Source organism: Bombus bifarius, unplaced genomic scaffold (assembly GCF_011952205.1).
Source record: "Bombus bifarius isolate JDL3187 unplaced genomic scaffold, Bbif_JDL3187 scf7180000007986, whole genome shotgun sequence".
Classification (NCBI taxonomy): Eukaryota; Metazoa; Arthropoda; class Insecta; order Hymenoptera; family Apidae; genus Bombus; species Bombus bifarius.
In genome coordinates, this window is record NW_022884368.1 from 996416 (window position 1) to 1017746 (window position 21331).

General features: G+C 47.7%; 1 protein-coding gene across 4 annotated transcripts in view; it reads left to right on the forward strand.

Annotated features, from left to right (window-relative positions):
- LOC117205103 (nephrin-like) overlaps positions 1-21331 on the forward strand; it is a 252859-nt gene that overhangs the window by 211089 nt on the left and 20439 nt on the right. For all 4 annotated transcript variants that reach the window (XM_033443190.1, XM_033443191.1, XM_033443189.1 and 1 more), the window contains 3 exons: positions 4243-4387; positions 7050-7180; positions 17672-17831. In XM_033443190.1, coding sequence (XP_033299081.1) covers positions 4243-4387; positions 7050-7180; positions 17672-17831 — 436 coding nt within the window. The remainder of the gene's footprint in view (positions 1-4242; positions 4388-7049; positions 7181-17671; positions 17832-21331) is intronic.

Genomic DNA, 21331 nt, shown 5'->3' on the forward strand with positions numbered 1-21331 from the left:
ACAAAACGGGAACGACGGCGCAGTAATCGAACACGGGTTGTTTTTCATACGATATTAATTTCATTTAATATTTACCGTTTCTATTACCTCGTACGCCGTACGTCGTTACGAATGGTTTTCCGTTCGTACGATGTTTAATAACAAAATCAAACACGTTGTTTTTATTTCAATATTACTCGTATAATAGCAAGCGAAAATGAAAGTGAACGAAAGTCGAGGTCCGGTAGATGGCTGTTGGATGAGATTCGACGGACGCGTAACAACATGTCCGCTAGGATGTGTGGTGAAAATTACAATGCCACTGTGCGTCGTGGCCGAGAAACGGATGATGCGCTTACAAAGAATTTATTCGAATCGACGGAGAGTTGGAAATTGATCCAGAGAGTAACGAACAGCTGTGTGATTTGTTGCGGGTGCCTGGAAGATCGAATCTGCTGTATTTCCTGTATTTCGGTGGACCCGATATGGTGGAAGAACATCGGTCGATCCGTCCAGTAGAGAACTCTCGACTCGAAGTTGCGATATTCGACGTTTCCAATAACGCGGCCACGAAGAGCATTGCTATTGGCTACGAAATGAACCTGCCAAGATACATTCGGTACACGAAAGGCTCGAAACCCTTTGTTCGCGACAACGATGCGCCATTACGGCGTACGTCGATTGGAGAGGGAACAGGAAAACGTCGAAATCATTAGGAAGCATCGGAACGATGCAGTCGCGGATTTTAACGAAAACTTTTCGCTGGTCGGAAGAAACGAGAACGCGTTCGAACCACCATTTTTCCTTCTCGACGTGGCGAAATAATCGCCGGATAGGAATAAAAAGGACGAGAAGGAGGGCGAACCTGGAAAATAGAGAGATAACCCGTGGCGAAGCGGCTGAGCTATTTAGCGGAACCGTGAATTTGATCGACGAAATGGAACGTCGATGAAGAGAAAGACTCTGACGCGAAGCCGCGCATTCCGACAGCACTTTCAAAAGCCATAACTACGAGTTTCCAGCCAACTACGCACCACGTTACAAAGTTAGGAGCCCTTTTAGGTTGTTTGGAAAGCAGAGCGCGAAAATCGGCGTCTACGCCGATAGGAGTATTCGATGCTTGCCGATAACGTATGTAGGTAGAGGTGGCTAGGTAGGTCGGAGAGCGCGTTTTCCTCGACTCCTTGGAATACTAAGAGAGGAGAAAGAGAGAGAGAGAGAGAGATAGGGAGAGCTAAGCTTCTCGCGAGTTGGGGAACATTTTCGCGAAAAAGCCCCGGTCTGCTGCTTCTCACCGATGCCGTCAACGCATCAAGGCGAGGCAACGCCACCACGCGGAGTCGGGGATTTTCTTTGCATTGCAGCAGCATTCGCGTTCGCGAATGAAATGCAGCCTCTCGGATCCGGCTGAGAGGTCGGATTTGTCTTTACCGAAACGATCGACAAGAGCGTAATTCGCCGCCATTAAAACGATTTTGGCTGGACCGAGATATTTCTGTGGCAAAGCGGAAGATACGAAAGCATCTATGGTGGAAAGTACGCGACAGAGTGTGTACAGGGAGCGAAAGAGAAGATCGAAGATAAGATGGAGTTGGCGCGAGAGATCTCGTCGATTCGTAATCTCGTCGCAATTCGAGTTAATCTGGCGCTCGGTCGAGCGAACAGATACGCTGGTACCTAAATCACGACGGTTAGGCAGAGGCCCGAGGCGGTCGCATTATCGATAATCCGGAATCACAGATGTAACGTTGGCCGACCAGGCTCAGGGCGCACGTGTACAGCTCCGCCGTTGTCTTCGGCACGTTGACGCGCGACCCTAATTAATTTCGCGTTGTTCATTAACAAGCCCTGCCCGCAACGCTTAACGACGCCTCGGCGCGGCATATCCGTGCACCAGCAGTCGCAATATCCTCGCTCGTTGTCGCACCTGTGCTCTCCTTCCTTCTCTCTCTCTCTCTCTCTCTCTCTCTCTCTCTCTCTCTCTCCAAGCCCTTGTACTCTCGACGCACGGACCAAGACTCTGGCGTACGGACTGATTAACAGAGTAAACGACAGTCACCGATGGAAACTCGGCTGAATTCTAATTCGAGCAAAACACCCGCGTCCGTGACGATTCTGCGACCATCTGGAGCTCCAATTCAACTTTTATACGATGAAATTAAAATTCTTTGACGAGCCGTGGACCGGATACGTGTGAAGATTCGCCGATGAGACACCGCGTTGCCGGACATCGAACAGTCACGGAACGCAAGGAATTTTAATGAACCTTGCAGCGCCTTCGCGATATCCTCCGCTAGTTGACTTCCCCTTCCGAGATGGATGTCTCCCTACGAGAAGGAACAACCACGAACCAACCTCTATCCAATCGCCAGACTTGCGATCGCACGAACCAACGGTTCGTGACTTTCGGTATATTCCGTGTAGCACTTGCTTAAAATCACCGGGGAATGACAGAGATCGAGGGTTACAAACGAGAAACGTAGTACGCCGCGCCGTTAAAACGAACAGGCTGGACGATAAGGCCACGTCGTTGCTCGTTTACGCGGCGACGCGTCTCTTTAAAATTCCCAGTGGCACAAGCGTCGGATAATAAAATATAGCCTCATAACGTGGCTTTAGAGAAGAGAAGGAGGAGGGAACGACGAGGACGAGCGCTGCGGTCCCGAGAGAACGGTGAGAAAGAAAAGGGGTACCAAGGATACCGGGGATAGCGTAAGGGTTGAAGAAAGAACCGAGGAGAGATATTAACGTAAGCAGATTCTATAAGCAGCAGAACACGTAGACCGCTTCTATTGCATTACCATCCTGATTATCCCATAGTCATTCAGGCTGTCTTTAGCCGTTCGCCACGCGTTCCGTATTACAGGGTTTCACGACCAGAAAGCGTTTCGTTAGCGAACCGAAAGTACCGAGAAAACTGCGATAGGGTCGACGTGTAATCGCGCGATATATCATCTTTATTTCCTACTCGGTCGAAACGCGAACGCATCGGTGCACTTAAGAGCGTATAAATATTTCTAAATGAAATTCCGCGACGCCTTTGCGCGTTCCGGTGCCCTCTTGTGCTCGCCGCCACCTTGCCTTTTCCCTCCTTTTTCTCGGTTGCCGTGAAAACGTTGGCGCGAAGAAAATTAGACGAGCACAGACAAAAGTATAATTCCGGCGGTTGGGTAACGACAATTCCTATATTACGCGCAGAGGAAAGAACATCTTTTTTTGCGGCTGCGGAGCAGAACTTCGAAGTGAGAAAAACTGAGGAAGAATAGGGAAGAGAACGTGTCCAACCGGAGGAAAGTTTTGGTTCCGACCCCTTAACGCGCTTCCGCGTCGAGCGTAGTATCAGTTGACACGCTTTGAAACAAAATTCCCGGTCGAAGTAGCGGCTGGCTTTTTCTCTCGACGCCGGTGGAAAATAAATAGAAAAACGCGAGCGAAGAATCTCGCGTCAGAAGCTGCCGGTAAAATTCACGCTCGGTAGAATCCGGTGGTACTCTTTAGAAAGGATTCCACGGCGTTAGCAGCAGGACCCGGGTCCTTTCGAGTCCGGGCTAACAGGAATGAATTTGCAGCAGATGTTGCCAGCGTTGCTTACGGTCTGCCTCTCGACCTTAATATAACCAAAATTAACTATGCCGAGTTGCCGTCGAACTAGTTTCCCATTTTTTCTCTTCGCTTTTTATCTTTTACCTTCGTTCTCGTTTCTCGCCATCTTGCGCCGCGGAATTGAATCGAGCGACGCCACTGAGAACGGTATTCGCGATACCTGGTAAAAATTATTATCTGCCAAAATTACATTCTTCCGTACGGTGACAAAGTGGCGGTGCGAAAGAGCAAGCGTCCTCTTCGTTGCGAAATGAAGAAGGATCGAAGATGTTGGAAAAACAGCGTGAAAAATACAGTATCGAAAGCTCGTTCGGTAAAAAAGATTCTCACGTGAAAACATTTTCAAACGTCAGACGAAAACGTTAAACACGAGAAGAACAAGATATCTTTCCCAGGATACGCAAAACTCTACAGCGTGACGACGTTTCGTCAGAGGTGCGTAACAAACGTTTTCTTTTTCAACGGTCCAGAACGATTTGCTGGAAAAGCTCGGGCATCTTATTCTTCTCGTAGCCGTTGACACGGCTAGCGTACCTTGACGTAGCCTCCCATCGTTTGAAACTCAAATAACTCTCGAATACGAAACGAGCCATCGAGATAGATCATTCAACTGGCCAAAGAATACAAACTTTGCGTAACTTCGAACGATCTGTGACGCAGGAGGAGAGATCGGAGAATCGGACGGTGAGCATGGTGGAATTCGAGCCAGGGGTGGAAGATCACGGGAAATCGATCACCTGTAGGGCCGAAAATCCAAACGTTACGGGACTGTTCGTAGAGAAATCCTGGAAGATCGACGTCGTCTGTAAGTATACGATAAATATATATTCTATTGCTCTTTTCACAGAGATCCCGATTCGTTTCTTGGTACGACGTTTTACGAGCGGACGTGACGTTAAATGCATATTCGATGATTCGTCGTGCTAAACTTGCCCCGCGTTCCACCGACGCTTCTTAATGTATGCATACGCGTCGCGCGAACGTCATAAAAAGATAGAGTATCGCCATGGGGTTGGCGTATCCCTTGCTCTTATCTTCTATCGAGGCGCATCGTGAAATCGGCCGATTTACGAGCGTTTTTACGTTGAACGCACACCTCCCTCCAGTCGCCCCTCTCTTCCTCTTTTCCTCCATTTCCTTTTTTCTCCCAACCCTTGTTTTTACAGCTGCAATAAAACGGCCTCCGCTGGATTTCGAGCGAATTACAGCCGAAATTCAGCGAAACCGATCGTTGGTGTTCTTCCGCGGAACCGTTTCCCGATCTAGTTGATCGTAAAACAAAAAAAAAAGATATATGTGACATATAGGGACGGACAGCTCGTAAAGAGAAAAAGGATGCCATCGATGAATTCGGTCGTTCCGATTGATCCACGAGCTTCCACGTTTCTTTTCTTCTCTCTTCTCCCATTCGAGGACAGGGGGAGGTGGGTATTCCGTCATCTCGACTCGTTCCATTTCGCGCCCCTATGGACTTTCCTTTTTACCATCCTCGTTCGTGGAATCGGTTAAAAAGTCATGACGCGAACAGACTTTCTTCTCGCGGAGCGTATTTGTCGACTTTGCCAAAAAACAAATTCGTCCGTCGCGTAAAAACCACATCGTGAAAAGACGATCGTGGATAATAGCACACGACCATGCATTCCTTCTTACGAGATCATTGTTATTCGTTACGCATCTGCGTACCGTGTACATAGGCTACGAAGGACTGTAATTACCTCGTCTTACAGCGTAGCCACGAAACTCGCCACAGTGCGTTTCTATGGAACAACGAGGGATCTGAAACGAATCGAAACTAACTTCGGCTACACTTGTTACACCTCCAGCGGATAAATCGAACGTAAATGTAGTTTCTGGTGGAAATGCCAGCGTCCTGAAACTTTATACTTTTACACTTGTCAAGATCTGATTAAGATCTGCTTAAGATCTCCAAGATTCTTCCGATCGGAACGGAAGCACAGCTCGTCGGAAGCGGCGTAACTTTTTGCAATTAATTATTTGGCAACTTTATAAGTAGAAAGTAAGGGGAACTGATTCCTCGTCATTGGTATGATATTCCGCCGGTTCGTTTCACAGTTTCCAGACCGCTTTTGTCAAACACCGTCCCGTAAGTAAAGTACGCGCGTAGATACGCCAGGTGTATCGACAGCGGGAAAGAAACGCGCTCGATAGCGTCTGAGGAAAAAGCGCGACAACAGGAGAAATAACGTCACGTCGTGTATCCAATTACGTTGACCGTCGAGCAGCATCGTTGAAATTACGCATTACCTCGGGAGCCGGCCCCGGGTTTTTCGTGCTCCACCTTCGTCTCCGCCCATACACACGAGCTCTCGATTCGCGAGGAACGGGGAAGAAAATGAAAGGGGAGGATAGTGGGTGGAATTTATTGCAATCCTGGACGAGTATCTCGCCTCGGTGGAAGAAGAGCGGAAAACAAGGGACAGGAGCGACACGGCACGATGCAACGACGGAGGTTCGAGAATTAAAAAGTGGCGGCGTTGAACTTGGGGCTGAAGGGAGAAGAAGCAGCGGGTAGACGCGATCGAGCTAATTAATACTATCTCGAAAGAGCAGTACACGCCGGTACACGGGGGAAAAGAAGAGCCACCGGAAAGGAGGGAATTTATCGTGGCGCGCGATAAAATCCTGCGAGAACGCCCGAAGAATAAACTCCCCGACGAGAAAGCGAGCTAAGAGGAACCGGTATGATTAAACTAATGAAGACGAGAGATACAAGAGGCAAAGAAAATACTGGAATTTTTCGAGGACGTTACACCAACCAGGAAGGAATCAGCTGCCAAGCGAGACCGTGGAGCCAGACTGGAAGACAATCGAGCTAGCGAAACCGTGGCCGATGTCGTCTGCTAGAAGAATACGAAGAAATTACGCGAATAAGCATGCGCCAAAACCCGCAGAGATTTGTCTTCTTTGTAATTCACCGGCAACCCTGTGGCCACCGTGAAACGAGCGTACGTGGCGAGTATTTTGGATTAAGATAATCCCTTGACATCGAGACGGTCGTATATCGCAGGCAAAGAAGCTTCATGGTCAGGAAAAAAAAACGGGAACTTGAGAAACTGAGCTTGGAAACCGAAAATACATGTTTTTGGTATCGAAACTACGGATAGGTTGTCGCACGACGAGGACGAACCGAGAGAGCGTGCCTCGACCTGGTATCAGGTTGATGAAATTGTACGAGGGTGGAGCCTACCGTGACGATAAAACGTATCCAAACCCTTCAGCGTATTCCTTCTTTATGAGAAAAAATAGTAAAAGCTTGACAAGGAGATAACGCGTATCCCTGTTATCTATTATCGGAGTAAATCGTTCGCGATTATTTACTTGATCCTCGCACGTACACCTTCGGCGATAGGATCGTGTTTCTACTTTCGATAATTCGACCGAGACGCTATTCTGTTCTTTCTGTCTCGTTGGTGGTGGTGATTTCTTCGATTAAAATCTGTTTCCAGATCCGCCGATCGTGTCGCTGAACCTTGGATCGACGCTAAGCCCGGAGGATATCAAGGAAGGCGACGACGTCTACTTCGAGTGTCACATCAGAGCCAATCCTCCCTGGTCGAAATTGACATGGATACACGACGTACGTATGGTTTCATCGATTAATATTCCGCGTAATCAACGTCGCTGTCTCGTTGCGTTTCCTACGATTATAGCTGCTGGTATACTTGGGCGGATACACGACGTAATAATTCGTTGATAGCGTGCGCTGCACGAATCGGACGTTTTTTTTTTTTTCTTTTAACCAAGTTATTTCAGTCTTTGGAATACGGTATTTCGTGCTCCGCGGGTACACTATTATGGCGCTATTAAAAGCCTGGGTGTATCTCGTAAAGTAGAAGCTCGCAACGCAGCGGTACAAAAATTCCCGTACACTTAGCGTGCCACAATAGCGGAAACATAATATGCCAGATTCGCGGAGAAAAATCTCTGGTGGACAAAAAGGCAGCAGCGTGCGTCCCTAAATTTACAAGCGAGCTACGTTACAGGTAATTTACGCGACAACGTCCGCGAACGTAAAGAAAATCACCGTGGAGGGCACGTTACCGTAGCCAACCAAGTCTTATCCCATATAATGGCTCGTATATTTTACTGGCTAAAACTTTGAATCCTTTATTTGCATAATATATGAGATCGTTCGACAGGCTCGATCTAGTACAACGCCGTTAGAACGCGGAGAATTAAAGCGTCGCACCGCACCTCACCGCACCGCGAAACACGCCACGCTGAAAGCCGATCATCTCGCGGATTTATGGCGAAAAGCGATAAGAGACTTTCAACGTACTCCTTCTTGCCCTCCTTTTGCCGTTACAGGCAAAATTACGTTTGTTGCCGTGAATGGCAAGTCGCTAGGTTCTTCTAACGTTTAAACAGTTGCCACGTTAATTCCAAGAGGAACGAGCTTCACGGAGAATAGAATTTACGCTACTCTTCTTCTTTACACGTCGTTTTATAAGCTTCTCTCTTAAGAGTAATTTTTACCGCGAAGAAGACAGCGTTCGAAGAGTAATTCGCCAACGTGACAAAGTTTTTCGTTGTTCCTTCGCTTTATCGGTAGCGACGATTTTGCACGCGTCCGCCTCGGCGCCAGCATTGAGAAACCGGAGAAAGTTTGTCGAAGGGATTCGGCTTCGATTTCGTAGGGGAGAAAGTTTAATCCAGAAGGCGTACGAGGTTGTCTCAGTTTCCCAACTCGTTCGTACGGTGCGAATCGGAATTCACGAAGGAAAGTATGGTCGCCCGATTAAAGCGTATCGTGTCGGGCCAAGGGAAGCCAGAAAGTCCGACGTCTCTTACAAGGGGAAAATGACCAAAGATACGAGCACTTTCTTTTTCCTCCATCGTGTCCTCGCTGCTCTTCTCCTCTTTTTTCTCGTTTACGTTAATCCAGCCTCTTGTCGTTCTCGTTCGCCTCGTTCTTTGTGTTTACTCGGGAGAGACGTTTCGCCGGATACGTGTCGTAGTTCAGGAAGGACGCCGGCAAGGAGACAGGTTAACGGTAGCCTGGTAGCAGCTGCTACGGCATAAGAGATTTCCGTCGAAATTGCATCTTAAAAATATGATTTGACTTCATTCTAGGCGAGCAAAGCGACTATCGTAACCTCGGCTTTCCCGACACCCATCTACGCGCTACTTCCTTTCGCATCCTTTCGTCGCTTTTCTTTCGCATCCGGCTCGTTTCCCTCGGTCGACTCGTATCGTTCGGCTTGCCAGCTGTCGCGGTTGCTCGTTATTGTTCGCAACTTCGATGACTGAACTCTATAAACGCGCAAGTGGAGTAAGTTGAACGCGATCGATATCACGAATCGCTTTCTGATAGATCGTGCAGCTAACTAGCTCCACGTGCCGGTCCCTTTCGACGAAGACGGCCCTTTTCGCTCGATTAAAAGGGTTTGCCTAGGAATTACAAGAGGCCATCGACACGTTCAATCTGCCAATCAATCCCAAGGTAGCAATCGAGCCGGGATTCCGAACTGTCGGTCTTAAAAAAACGCTTGGAGCCATTGGCAGCGGCAGTAACCTTTTCAATGGCGATCGTAAAGACGAAAGAAGAGCAGCGAACGGAAGGACGACGCAGCATCGATAGGGACAGAAGTAGAATATTGGTTAAAAGGTAAAGAAGGGAGAGAAGAGGCGGCGGAAAGAGCCTGGGGAGGGGGAGGGGGGAGGAAGAAGGAAAAACGAGGAAGGCAGAGATAGCCGCTATAATGGGGTACAGTGATTAGGCTGGCTGTACCATTCACCAGGACAATAGAGACGTTCTGTAGCTACGCCAAGTATCGACGAGCCAATCGGCCGCTGAGGAAAAGACGTTGGAAGATTTTTCCCGACTCTTCATCTTTCTGATGGCAAAGTGGATTGACCGACTAGACAACCGGAAGAACTCTATTAATGTCCTCCTCGTCCACCTAAATACGAGGCAAAAGATCAAATACTTTTTGCCGGAGAAGCAGGCTCTTCTTAATCTTGACACCGTCATCGATATGTCGGACACGCTACTTTTCCGCTCTTCTTTTTCGGAAATAGCCAATTTCTCGACAGAAACAAGAAATCGATAGAAAACGAAATCTCGCGCGGATTCCAGCGACGATGCGAGTCTTGGGATCGAATTTTCCTATCGAACGAGATTACGGCCCCGTCGTAATCGCGCAGAAACGCCTGTAAGCTTGGAATATTATGAAAAGAGACTTTGAATTCCACACGATTGCGCCGTTGATTTTCAAATGGACGTTATTTCTGCTGTACACCGATCAGTCGTAGGAACGACGCGAGGGTAATGGGCTTTCTCGCAATGAATCGGTCGAGTGCATTTTCCACTGGCGTGAGATTCAATCCGACAAGTCCAGGACTTAATGCGGAGAACTGGCTGGAAGGAATCGGGCAAGGGGTTGCGAGCCGGAAATAGGCTGCCGCCGGATTCGACAGGCCGTACATCAATCAATTTCACCGACGTGGCGCGGCGTCGCGATCGAACAGCCGTGCCGGAATTCCGCTCGGATTCGTTGCCTTCGACCGAAGCGAGAAGAGCCTTTTCTTCTCCCGAATCTCGATCTCCCGTTGCTTTTTCTTCGGAGGTGCGGGTGCCGGTGAAATCGAATCGGATATCAGTCATACGGTCAACCAAATTCTGTCACGAATCCCTTCTATCTTCTCTTCGTCTCTCCCCGCGCAACAAGTCGGTCGTTCGTTACTTTCTGTTCGTTGAGAAATATGGCGCAAGCAGCGTGCACGAACCTTTTAAAATACTTTCGTCGCGCTTAATACTGCAACCCGGTTGGAAAAAGGAAACTCAAAGAGACATCGAACGATCGAGTAAATTACAAAATTTCCGAGCAACTCGGGGAATTCGAGCAAGGGGAGCTGAGAAGTTGCACGACGCGGTGCTGCGGCCAACGGCACGATACGAAGAAGAATCGAAAACGTAATCAAAGATAACGAGGGAAGTTTTCCGCTACACGGAAGGGTTTACAGCATTTATACGAGGCACGCCGGACGTCGAAGGTACGAGAAGAGATTCCCTGCTACGAAAAGAGGAAGAAAAAAAGGGACGAAAGGAACGGGAGAGAACGTAGCAGGCTGAAAGCAACCGCGGAAGCATCTTCGCTTCGCCTTTTTTCCTCGCGTCCTTCCGCATTCCGGACCGCAATGCATCATCCTTGCCGGTCGCAAATGTGCCAGCCATCAACCCCTTGGTTGCGTCAAAGTCGGGTATCTCGACATCGCGTATCGATTTCTTCGCGAATCGCTCGCGTTCATCGATCATCGACGTGCAAGCTTCCACCGCGCGAGAAGACGAAAAAATCTCGTGGAAGAAATTGAACGCGACTCAAAGCCGTGAATTCCATTCGATCACGTTGGAAAAAACGATGAAACAAACTCAACTCACTCTCTCCTCCTCTCTCTCTCTCTCTCTCTCTCTCTCTCTCTCTCTCCTCTCTTCGAACAGAAGCAAAGCAAGAAAATTGACATGGAATACCGAGCAACTTTAAAGCTAACGAAGCCCATGCTAGTCTGGCTTGCACGCGATCTTCTCTGTCATTGATAAATCGCTTTAAAACAAAACGAAGCTAAAAAGGGAGGAAATCGCGCGTCGCTGGCGTAACAATTTCTCTAGCGGAAGTATCGCGACAATGCCGCCGATATAATCACGATGAAAAATTTTCAGACAATCCTCGCGCTACGAGCTACGAAATCCTGGCCACAAATCTTTCGGAAGGGCGCTGCCGCCCTGGCCGGGGCCAGCAGAGAGCATTTTTTCTTCCGAGGAAGCTCCTTTGCCAACAGAGCACGGAGGAAACAGGCAGACAGGGTCGAACGTAACGGCTCGCGTCGAAGACCGACAAAATTTACGAGCGTTCGCCGTGAACGCGTTAAGACGAGCTTCGAACGAGCGTGTAAAATTTAATGGAACGAGAAACACAACGAAAGACGAAAGTACTTATGTAACGTTCGATGCAATCACGTTTGCCGATTAAAATATTTTTTCCGGCAAGCAGACGCGAAACTCGGACAAAGATAAATTCAATTTTATCGACGACGCGGCACGTCTGCGACGCGTCCTGCCTGTATGGAACGCGCACGAGGAAAAAGAAAAAATTAGAGGCAAGACTGGCGAGAAAAGAAAAGACGAGACGCGCGTGTGTGCACGAGCGCACCGGAAATGCCGCTACCGTGCAACCTATTCGACCGGCATACTAGCTACCTCGTCTCTTTAAACCGTCGTTCAATGCTCTCGGCTTCTTCTCCGGGGTACGTCTCGAGTACGCTCGCTAGCTCGTTCGTCGACACATTAGTACGTGTACAGAGCGATTCGTGAAAATACAACTGTTCGAAGAGAACCCTCTCTCTCTCTGTCTTCCCCTTTCTCCGTTGCTCGCTTTCCGGGAGCGATCCACGTCCACGATAATGGCTTCCTTTAACGCCGCGGAAAAAGTTTAAACGCGTAATCGCTTTCGCTGCTGGCTGCGCTTTCTCCTCTGCCTAGTTCCTTTTTTCCACGTTTTCGCCACCGGGCGATAACCGAATTTTCAAATCGAACGGAATTTCCATCGACCGAGGGAACCTGAACTCGCGAGTTCTGGCAAAGCGACGATCTTTCGCAACGAGGTTACGATAGCGACGTTTTTCTAATTCTCTGAGCGTCCGCGTCTCTGGCGAGACTGAAATAACTCCGTCTATCCTGCTCTTCTCGCTACGATGTAATTCCAGTTCGGGAAGGAAAGATAGATATCGTAAGAATCGTTCGAAAACACTGGCGAACGATCGATGACCAAGTTTCTGGTTTCTAGGTGGTAGAAAGAGGGAAGGCAAAATGAATTTCGCTTAGCCTTTGGACACGGTAGGGAAACGAAGAAAAAGACGGGACGAAAATAACGAATGCAAGGGCGAAAGGGAGAAAAGGCGAGACGGAAAAAGGGAGGAAGGAAGGAAGGAGGAAAGGAAGCACAGCCACGAGTTGTTGGCAATTTTTCAAGGAATCAGTGCGCCGTCTGACCGGAATGAACGCCCGCCTCTAGCCTCTTTTCTTTCCTACCCTCCTGAATCGCCTTTTTTTCTCGCCAGCCTAGCAGGGCAAGGCTACGACGACGTAGAAGAAGCCCCGAATCGCGACCGAGTCGAATTTTCACCGGAGAATTCCGCCGACCGAGCTTTAGATCGGACTAGAGAGACGAACGTATCCTACGAAACCGGTGAACCTTTTTAGGATCGAAATGCAAGAAGAAATTCGATGAATCTTACGGGATAGGTGAGGTGGACCGAGCTTCTACGACGAGATCGAACGAGCCAGATATTCGATGGTTCTGTGTTGTCCTCGGCCGATCCACTTCCAAAAGATTCCACGTAATCGGGTGTCGTCGATAACATCTTGCTCGTTTCGCCATGGTAGGAGCCGACTTAACATCGGTACAGGAAAAACTACAGCATGGAAGTTAAGAAAGTCGCAGTTGCCGGAGATTAGAAAGGAAAAGAAGAGGAACGTGGCGCGAACTCGGACCCGGGGGATTTGCCTGGAAACGCGACAAACGGTCGACAATTTACGTTTACATATAACCTAGCGGACTCGTTAAAGCGAACAGAGTTACAGTGGTGCTGTATGCAAGCCGTTATCGGACGATCTTCGATAAAGCGAGAGATTCGTCCATTTTCCATTTTCCAAGGCGGCTGCATCGGCTAACCTTGGAAGGATGCGTGTACGGAATATCACGAGAGCGTGTACGAAAGGACGGTTAACACCTACTTTATGTAACGGCGACGTACGAGACAATGCCGTTGGCCCATTGTACCCGGATGGTTGTATGTACCACGTGCTACGAGTAATTCCACCCTTATACCGGATTCCGAATATTCTCAAAATGAAGCTCCGGGCTTTTGGGCTCCGTTCCAACTGTCTCTTCCTGCGGCTAGACCCGTTGCATAAAACCGCGCACACTTGCCCGCCTCGCTCTTGTCAGGTTCAAACGAAAAGTTTTAGTATCCTCAGACCTGACCTGCTGCCGCTTTGGATACCGTTCGAATATCGATACCATTCTCCACCCAAGTTTTCTACCCGTAACCCATATTCATCACCAGGTCGGGGAAGAAACGTTTCGGTAACCTTAATTTGCCAAAGCGTCGTGAGAACCGCTGCAACGAATTACGCGCCCTCGCAACTCTTCGCGATTTACGACACGTCGGCGCTTAAAGCCTCGTAAAATCAGTCGCGAAAGCGATCTACATGGAAATGTAAATTTCACGCGGATCGTGTTCACGCGTAACGAGCTCTTTGATGTCTCGGTGTAGAGATGGGCGGCTGACAGAAAAGGGTTAAACAAGTTAGTCGCCGATGGAGTATCCATATCCAGAGAATGGATTTAACGACCAAGTTGGGCGATCCTCGTTTACCCCTGCGAAATCTGATTAGGAGAAGGAAAATGTTTCGCGCAGGTGGTTCCATCGAGAGCAGGATCAAAGGACCAGCTCGTTTTCGGCGAAACCGTAACAGGAAAATGGAATTAATAACGGCAAACCAGAATCTAGAACGCGATCCTTAAGGGGTTCTAATTAACGCGTGCGCGGTTACGAACTCATTATGCGAGCTGTCTAAACCATGGAAGAAGTGGTACGCGGCGCAGCATCCGATCGACGCGTCGTTATCCGAATTTTGCTCGTCGGTTGGCCAATCTTCGACCTGTGGGACAGTCGGTCTGGGGATTGGCCGCTTTTCAATTTGTCGGTTTCTCTAGGAGTTGAGAGCGCCACTCGCTTCCGATCTCCCATAGTTGCAACGAAACGCAAAGAAACGGGACTGTTTGCACACACGGGGGAGGATAGTACGCACGACAAATGGTGGAAGAAGGTGCAGGGGTGGCAGGTGGCTGGTAGCCAGGCTACTAGCCTTCGTTGGAATTGGTTCGCAAACGATAAAAGACAAACGAAAGCTCTCGAACTGTATCGTTGGTTCGTTTCTGGCGTGATGAAACGACGAGGGAAAACACAGGAGGAAACGTGGAAAGGTCCAGGGGAGTCCCAGCTGGAGAGAAAATGGTAGGAAACGAACGGCAGCCAGGCGCTCGAATAGAAACGTCAAAGTTTGCAGCTACTTTCTCAAAGCGAAACGTAGGTAATATGCGACCCGAAGAGACGGTTATCGATGTATCGATTCGGAAAACGGCGAGTCTACGATCGTTGACTTTAGCCGAGTTCCTCGGTATATCGTGTGCACGATAAACGAAAGAATTTGTAACGGGACTTTATAAATTAACGATCGTTCTTTCACAACGGTAAAGCTGCGAGTTACTCGGTGAACGAACTGCGCGAATTTAAAGAAAAGAAGGAAAGAAAAGAAGTTGTTGGTATTGGTCATAAATTTTTCTAGTCCCCTTAACGAAGTATAACGTTTAACGAGTCTTGACTGGCTAGTAAATCGAAGGTAAACCTCTGGCCTTAACCGAAGCTTAACCTATGCTAAGCGAGCTAAAGCTCCTTGACTGGACCGTGGAACACGGAAGAGAGGCAAGTTGCATAGATTACAATCCGACTCGATCGAGTCGACGTATTTTCGACCCTTCCGAGCCGCCGAGTTTATCGATCGTATCCGAGATCTTCCCATCCGATTAAATTCTTTAAGGGATTAGATCTAGCGGAATTGCTCGTTTCGATTTTTAATTCGCCGCTGAACATCAACAACACGAATTAGGATAAAGACGAATTGAAATTCCTGGACGGTCGATCGACCGCGAGTAATTAAGTGCTCATCCGTCGATGCGAAACCTATCCGACGAAGGACACGATTCTCCGGCAAGAGAATGTGGCTGCGAGCCGAGATTATAAAACAATCGAACAAAGCCAAAGGGGGAGGACGAAAAAAGAAAGAGGAACAAGCTCGAAGCGGAGCGGAAAAGGGGAATGGAAAAAAGACTCGCGGGAGGAGAAGAAATCTTGATCTGTTCTGACAGTCTGCGCCACCTTCTCCGAGATTCAAATGGCCTCGTTTCGAATCGATTTCGAATTATCTTCGGCGAACGGATTCCTGCGGAGGAGTGGGGACAAAAGAAAGAGAGTCTATCGGTGTAATGGAGAAAACGAGCTGCAGACAGAGAAACAGATATAAGGAATGAAAGGGGTGTGACAGAGAGAAAGAGAGAGAAAGAGAGAGAAAGAGAGAGAGAGAGAGAAATAGGAAAAGCGAGGAGAAGAAGAGACAAAACGAAGACGGAAAAAACGAAGACAAGTACAACGGGGAATTTAAACGAGGAAGAGGACGACTGGCGAGAGACAAAGACAAGTTCGAAGGACGTCTCTCGTCCGATTAAACAGGCGCGGATGCATTTGGCACGGTCTTCGGCTGGTAAGCCGTGTCCCGGTTTTACCTACTTGTTGGCTCTAACCCTTGCCTCTTTCGGTAGAGCGTTTCTCTGCGAACGAGATCCATGGTTCGCGATCGTCCTTTGCCCGTCGGCTAATTGAAACGCGATCCACCGAAACAAGCCGAAAGAGCCGGAAGAAACTTTTGGGCGTGTCGTGTTCTCCGCTTGTCGACTCGGTGTTTAAACGAAAATACCCGGCGAAATACTTCGGCAAAGGAATACGATCGACATACGACGGCCGAATCGAGTTCACTGCAACTTGCAGACAACTCTGCAATAACAGAGCGTTACGTTTGCTTCGTTCTTCGTTTTGTTGCACGGGGCGAACAGCAACGAAATAAGATAGAACGAAACTCTGTCCCAAAGTGGCCTAATTAAACCTGGCATCGTGCTAGTTTGAAAAGACGCGCTCGCTTTGCTATAAAGCGTGGATAATAAGTACTTACACGCGTGAAAGCGTACGTGGGTATACGGTATACGGGATAGCCTGTTCTCGTTGCATAGCCGTGGTAGACGTAGTTCGTATGTAGCCGTTCGTTCTCGGCCTCGTCGGCAAGGCGTCGAGGCCTTTTTTCCACCGGGTTGCTCATCGCTGTCATGTTAATTTTCCCGGAGAAGGAAAGAATTCTTGAATCAAATGCATTCGTTTCGTCTCCTCGTTAGTCGGGACAAAAGAGGAACGGTACAAAAGATAACGAAACTAGCGACTCTTTTCATCCGGTTTGATTAAACAACTAAGTGCACCGTTGTATCGTCCTTAGCCATGCTCGACGGTTGATAAGCCGTCAGCCTGGACTTCCGTTTCTCCCGTCGGTTTCCTTGTCAATTCCCACAAAGGAATACAAAGTCAAAGGATTTCAGGTGATAAAGAATACCGCGTTATTATTCGTCCACGATATCGAGCGATACCGTAGCTTGGCAGGAAACGCGAGACGTTAACTAACAAGAGAAGCAACGCTCGCCCGAGCTCGCTTTTTCTTCTCCCATCCCGATTTCTCTTCTTGCCTTTTCTCCGCTGTGTCGCGCCACGTCGAAACGGATAAATTTGTAACAAAGACGGCGGCCAGCGTAACATCTCTGATCGTAAAAGTTATCGTGCCACGTTCTTTCCTCCAGTCTCTTTCGCCGAGTAACGTGCTCGCAATAATAAAGGATTTATCCCTTCTAATATGCTGCCGCGACGTTTCTTCCTCGATAACCGAACTTTATAACGAGAAAAAATAGCGGCCGTCGTCCCTCGCCGATGGAGAACCACGATATACCTTAACTTTGTCCTTGACGATCGTAATTACTTCTAAAAATGCACACGTTTCGCGTTGAGTAGAAAAAGGTGCTGATAGATGATAACACGACCGACAATGGAATGGCGAGGAAGACGCCTGGGTGGAACGGCTCGGTGCATGTTTATCTCTAATTTATCGCGAAGGCAGACCGTAACGAGAAACGAAATCGCGATTCGAAATCTACTGTTAGCCCGAGCACGAACGAGAAAGAAATGGATCAAAGTCGAGCTGCCAAGCCGATGCAGATACCTTCCTTTCACGAGTGTTTCATCTTGGCAAAAAGAGTACAAAAGAAACAGAAACAATAGGTAGATTTTTTCCTTTCGTTCTTAAAATAAACGAGCGTCGCAACGTCGCGTAATTCCTATCGATTCTAGTTTAAGACGCGTTTAATAACCGACCGACAGAGGCCGGTGTATTTAAAACGAAAATTCTTGTTTGCAGAACCAAATACTGGCGCATAATACGTCAGCCAGGATAATCTGGTCGAATCAGAGCCTGGTACTTCAGAGCGTGACTAGGAGTAGCGCCGGCAAGTACGTGTGCGCCGCAACGAATGACCTGAACGAAACTCGCAGCGAGCCTCTTCATTTTCGCGTCAAGTGTGAGTATCTCCGCGGCTCGTCACGAGAACCACTTCAACGATCCGCCTCGGAGCGTACTTTATTTTAATCGAGCGGACTTAATCGAGGATTTTCCTCGGTACTCGGTAACGAAGCCGGCATTCAACGACGAGCAACGAACGCCGTTCTCGCGCATACGCTTCACCTGTACTACTTTCGTCTATTTATTCCGAAACAGCCAACCCGAATTCCTCTTCCTCTTATTCCAGCTGAATATTTCAGTCGTACTTAGTTTTAGCTACATTTTTGATATCCAATTCCCGTTTTACACCGAGCAAACCGCCAACCCGCGATGCGACCTCGAGAAGCAACGCTCTCGTACCTTGGCACCGCGATGTACAAATTGAATATGTCGGTTTTAAAAAACGATACACTAAGATAGATGTTTCTCACAGACGCTCGTTTCCATAAACCGAACGTTTAACGCCGCGGTATCGGACCAGCGATCGTTCTATGCTTGTCCACGTATCGATACCGTTTGCCCGACATATCCAACATATCGACATCGATGTTGATCGGATGGTCGTCGTCACGTTGGGTACGCCGTTAACCGGGCGACGACAGCCTCGACCGCTGCTGGATCGTGACTGTTTCGTTTCGCGATACTAGCAGAAACGTGCTCGTGGCTCGAAGTGATTTTGACCGTTTTGCACGCGAAAGACCATTTACCCGATACTTTTACCCACTTAAATCGTAGTTAGAATAGGCGAACGTTAACGCGAAATCGTAAAAACATAGTCGGCCGATCGACGCTCGGCCGCGTATTCTGCACGGAGAATGGGAACGGTTTCCGACATCGAATATAGATGCGCCGTGAAAACAAGTGCGGAACACGATGCCCGATATTTAACTGCGGCTCCTGACGGCCTCGTAAAGGACAAGGAAACGAGCCAGTATAAGCAGCAATCTCGCGGGAGTTTGCGAATCGAAGTCAACCTCGTATCTGAATTTAGTTTCCCGGTTATTACATCATCGCCCCGATCCTGGGAATGACATTTGCTTTAGGCTATTCACGTCCGCCTCGAAGCGGCGTGGTTTCCTTCGGTCGGGATTTAAGCCAACTTCGATCGAAATGTCGACGCGTTGATCGGTCTTACGGAACGCCATACGCCGATGATACTTGAACCAAAAGCGTTCGCCTGCGTAAATTTAGATTATCTGCTTATATACGAGCGCGTTTCCAACGAAAAGAGTTAGATTTACGACGGGCGTTGGATTAATTCCGCGAAAAGAGAAATTACGACTTCGTGCCCGTACGATTACACGCAAATCATCCGATAAAGCTGCTCCTTTCATCAGAGAAAACTAGGAATAAACGCGAGGGAAAACGGAACGAACAGATTCAAAGGGCCATTCGATGAATGAGCATATTTTTTGAAAGCCGTTTCAAAGTACATGTCACAACGTTGCCCGCAATTAAGCAGAGTCTGGGGAAAAAAAAGGCGGAGCGCGCAAGCTGTATAAAATCAAAGAGCGCGCCGGTTCTTAAATCGTTGCATCCGAACGTAGCAACGTTTTACCGATATTCGTGCTACTCGAATAACGTGTATCGCGACATCGCGTTCGATAATTCTTCTCATTAAATTTCGAGTTACGGACTCGGATTTCTGTCCGCCGCGTTAATTACCGAGGGAAACCAGTGTCAACCGGTTTTCCTCGTCAAATTTTCTGTTCGCGGTGTTCGCTCGGTTTCGATAAGAAAGAACGAAAGCGCGACGCCTTTCCCTCCGCATCAACGATTTCCGTCAATATGCATTTTAACCAATACTTCCCGATATTCTTTTATATTTATTTCAGTCAGCCGTCCGGGCCGACACATTTGCAATTTAATTCCTTCGTTGCAGCAATATCGTTTCACCGAGTCTTTTGTCATTTATTCGTTGAATCGTTAAACACCTGAATAGAAAATATCGAAAAGAAATGGCCAGCGATTGCGGATGGAAAAAGTAATGACAGAAAATATTTATTCGCGCTCGTACTAAGAAACGAATGGAAACGAATTAAACGCGTAAAGTGCGAGGCTCGTACATCAGTCGCATCGAAATGACCGGCAATAAGTCATACAGATAGCACCTATGCGCGGCACGATATCGGTCGCGTGTGATTTTCACGTAACTTTGCGGTTCGACTCTGTCCACAACCTTTCGTTCTCGTGTTTCCAACCTGTTCCCTCGATTTCCTCGTAAATAGCATGCATCCAAAGATGCAAAGCAGCTTTCATTCCTAAGCGTTGTAAATTCTATTTTATTCTTGGAAACTTCATTCCTGTAAACCATTTTTCCTGGTCACCTGTTAGTTATTTCTCTTCTCTTTTTATAACGTGGCTTGTCACTCCAACCGCCTTGCTACTACACTTTTAGGATCTTCAAGCTTTCTTTTTTATTTCTGAAATTCTTTTTCTCCTGTCTCGCTTCTGTATTTCTTATTCCTACAACTTTCCTTTTTTCGCTGCCCGTCCTGTTCTCGTTTTATCGCCTGGATCTCTTTTTGTTGACACCCTTGCGTTATTTTTTATCGCTACAATTTCTCATTCCCAGGAAGCTTGAGTTTTCCCGTTGCTAAAATTCCTTCTACAATCCCTCCTACGTAACAGGATTGCTCCTCCAAATGTGGAAATTTTTCCATGTCCCAATTTCATCACGACAGAGCACAGCCGAAGGGAAACCCGACAAGCGATACATTATCATTTCCCATCATTCGGATGAACACGCTATCCACGGTAGTACATAATTGGAGCCGGAAAGTGGTTCTTCAAAAGCGTCCAGCCAGTTGGTTGTCGCAAATGATTTTGGAAAGCACTAGTTAATTACAAGGCTGGACGCCACCCTGCGCCAAATAATCGGTCAACAGGAAAGTTTTGATAGCATATATCGCGGCGCGCGTAAAAATCAAAAGGCGAAAAAAAATGGATTAGAACCTTCGCACGTACGCGCTCGGTATTGATTACTCTTTCGCGAGAAAGATGAATATCCATAATAGTAATAATAATAATAATAAAATAATAATAATCTTTTTAACGTTAGAGCAACGATAAGTATATGTTTAAATGATTCGCGCGAGCAAATCGACGGAATATCGAATAGTTGAAAATCAGAATTAACGCTTCGTAAAATGCAGCTTAGTTTAAGTTGGAATTTATTTCATACTAACGCAAAGGATATAGAAGGTTGCACGTGACTGTGAGTGTCGATGCATCAATTGGGGCCGTAGCTTGATACTATAAGTTAGGACCTCGCCATATCGTGAAAATTGCCATCTCGAAGATTGCCTCGACTCATAAACGGACTTACGTTCAAAAGTAGCGGAAGTATTCTTTGCTTTCCGAGCACGATCCTGTCGCTTTGTGTTCATGACTGTCTCATCCATCTCTCCAAAACCGTATTTTACTCCCGCTCTTCAATTTCAAAGATCGAACCCGTGAACGATCGGACTTGCAGCTATGAGAAATAGCCGTTCGTTCGATAATCTTGTTTGGGAATAA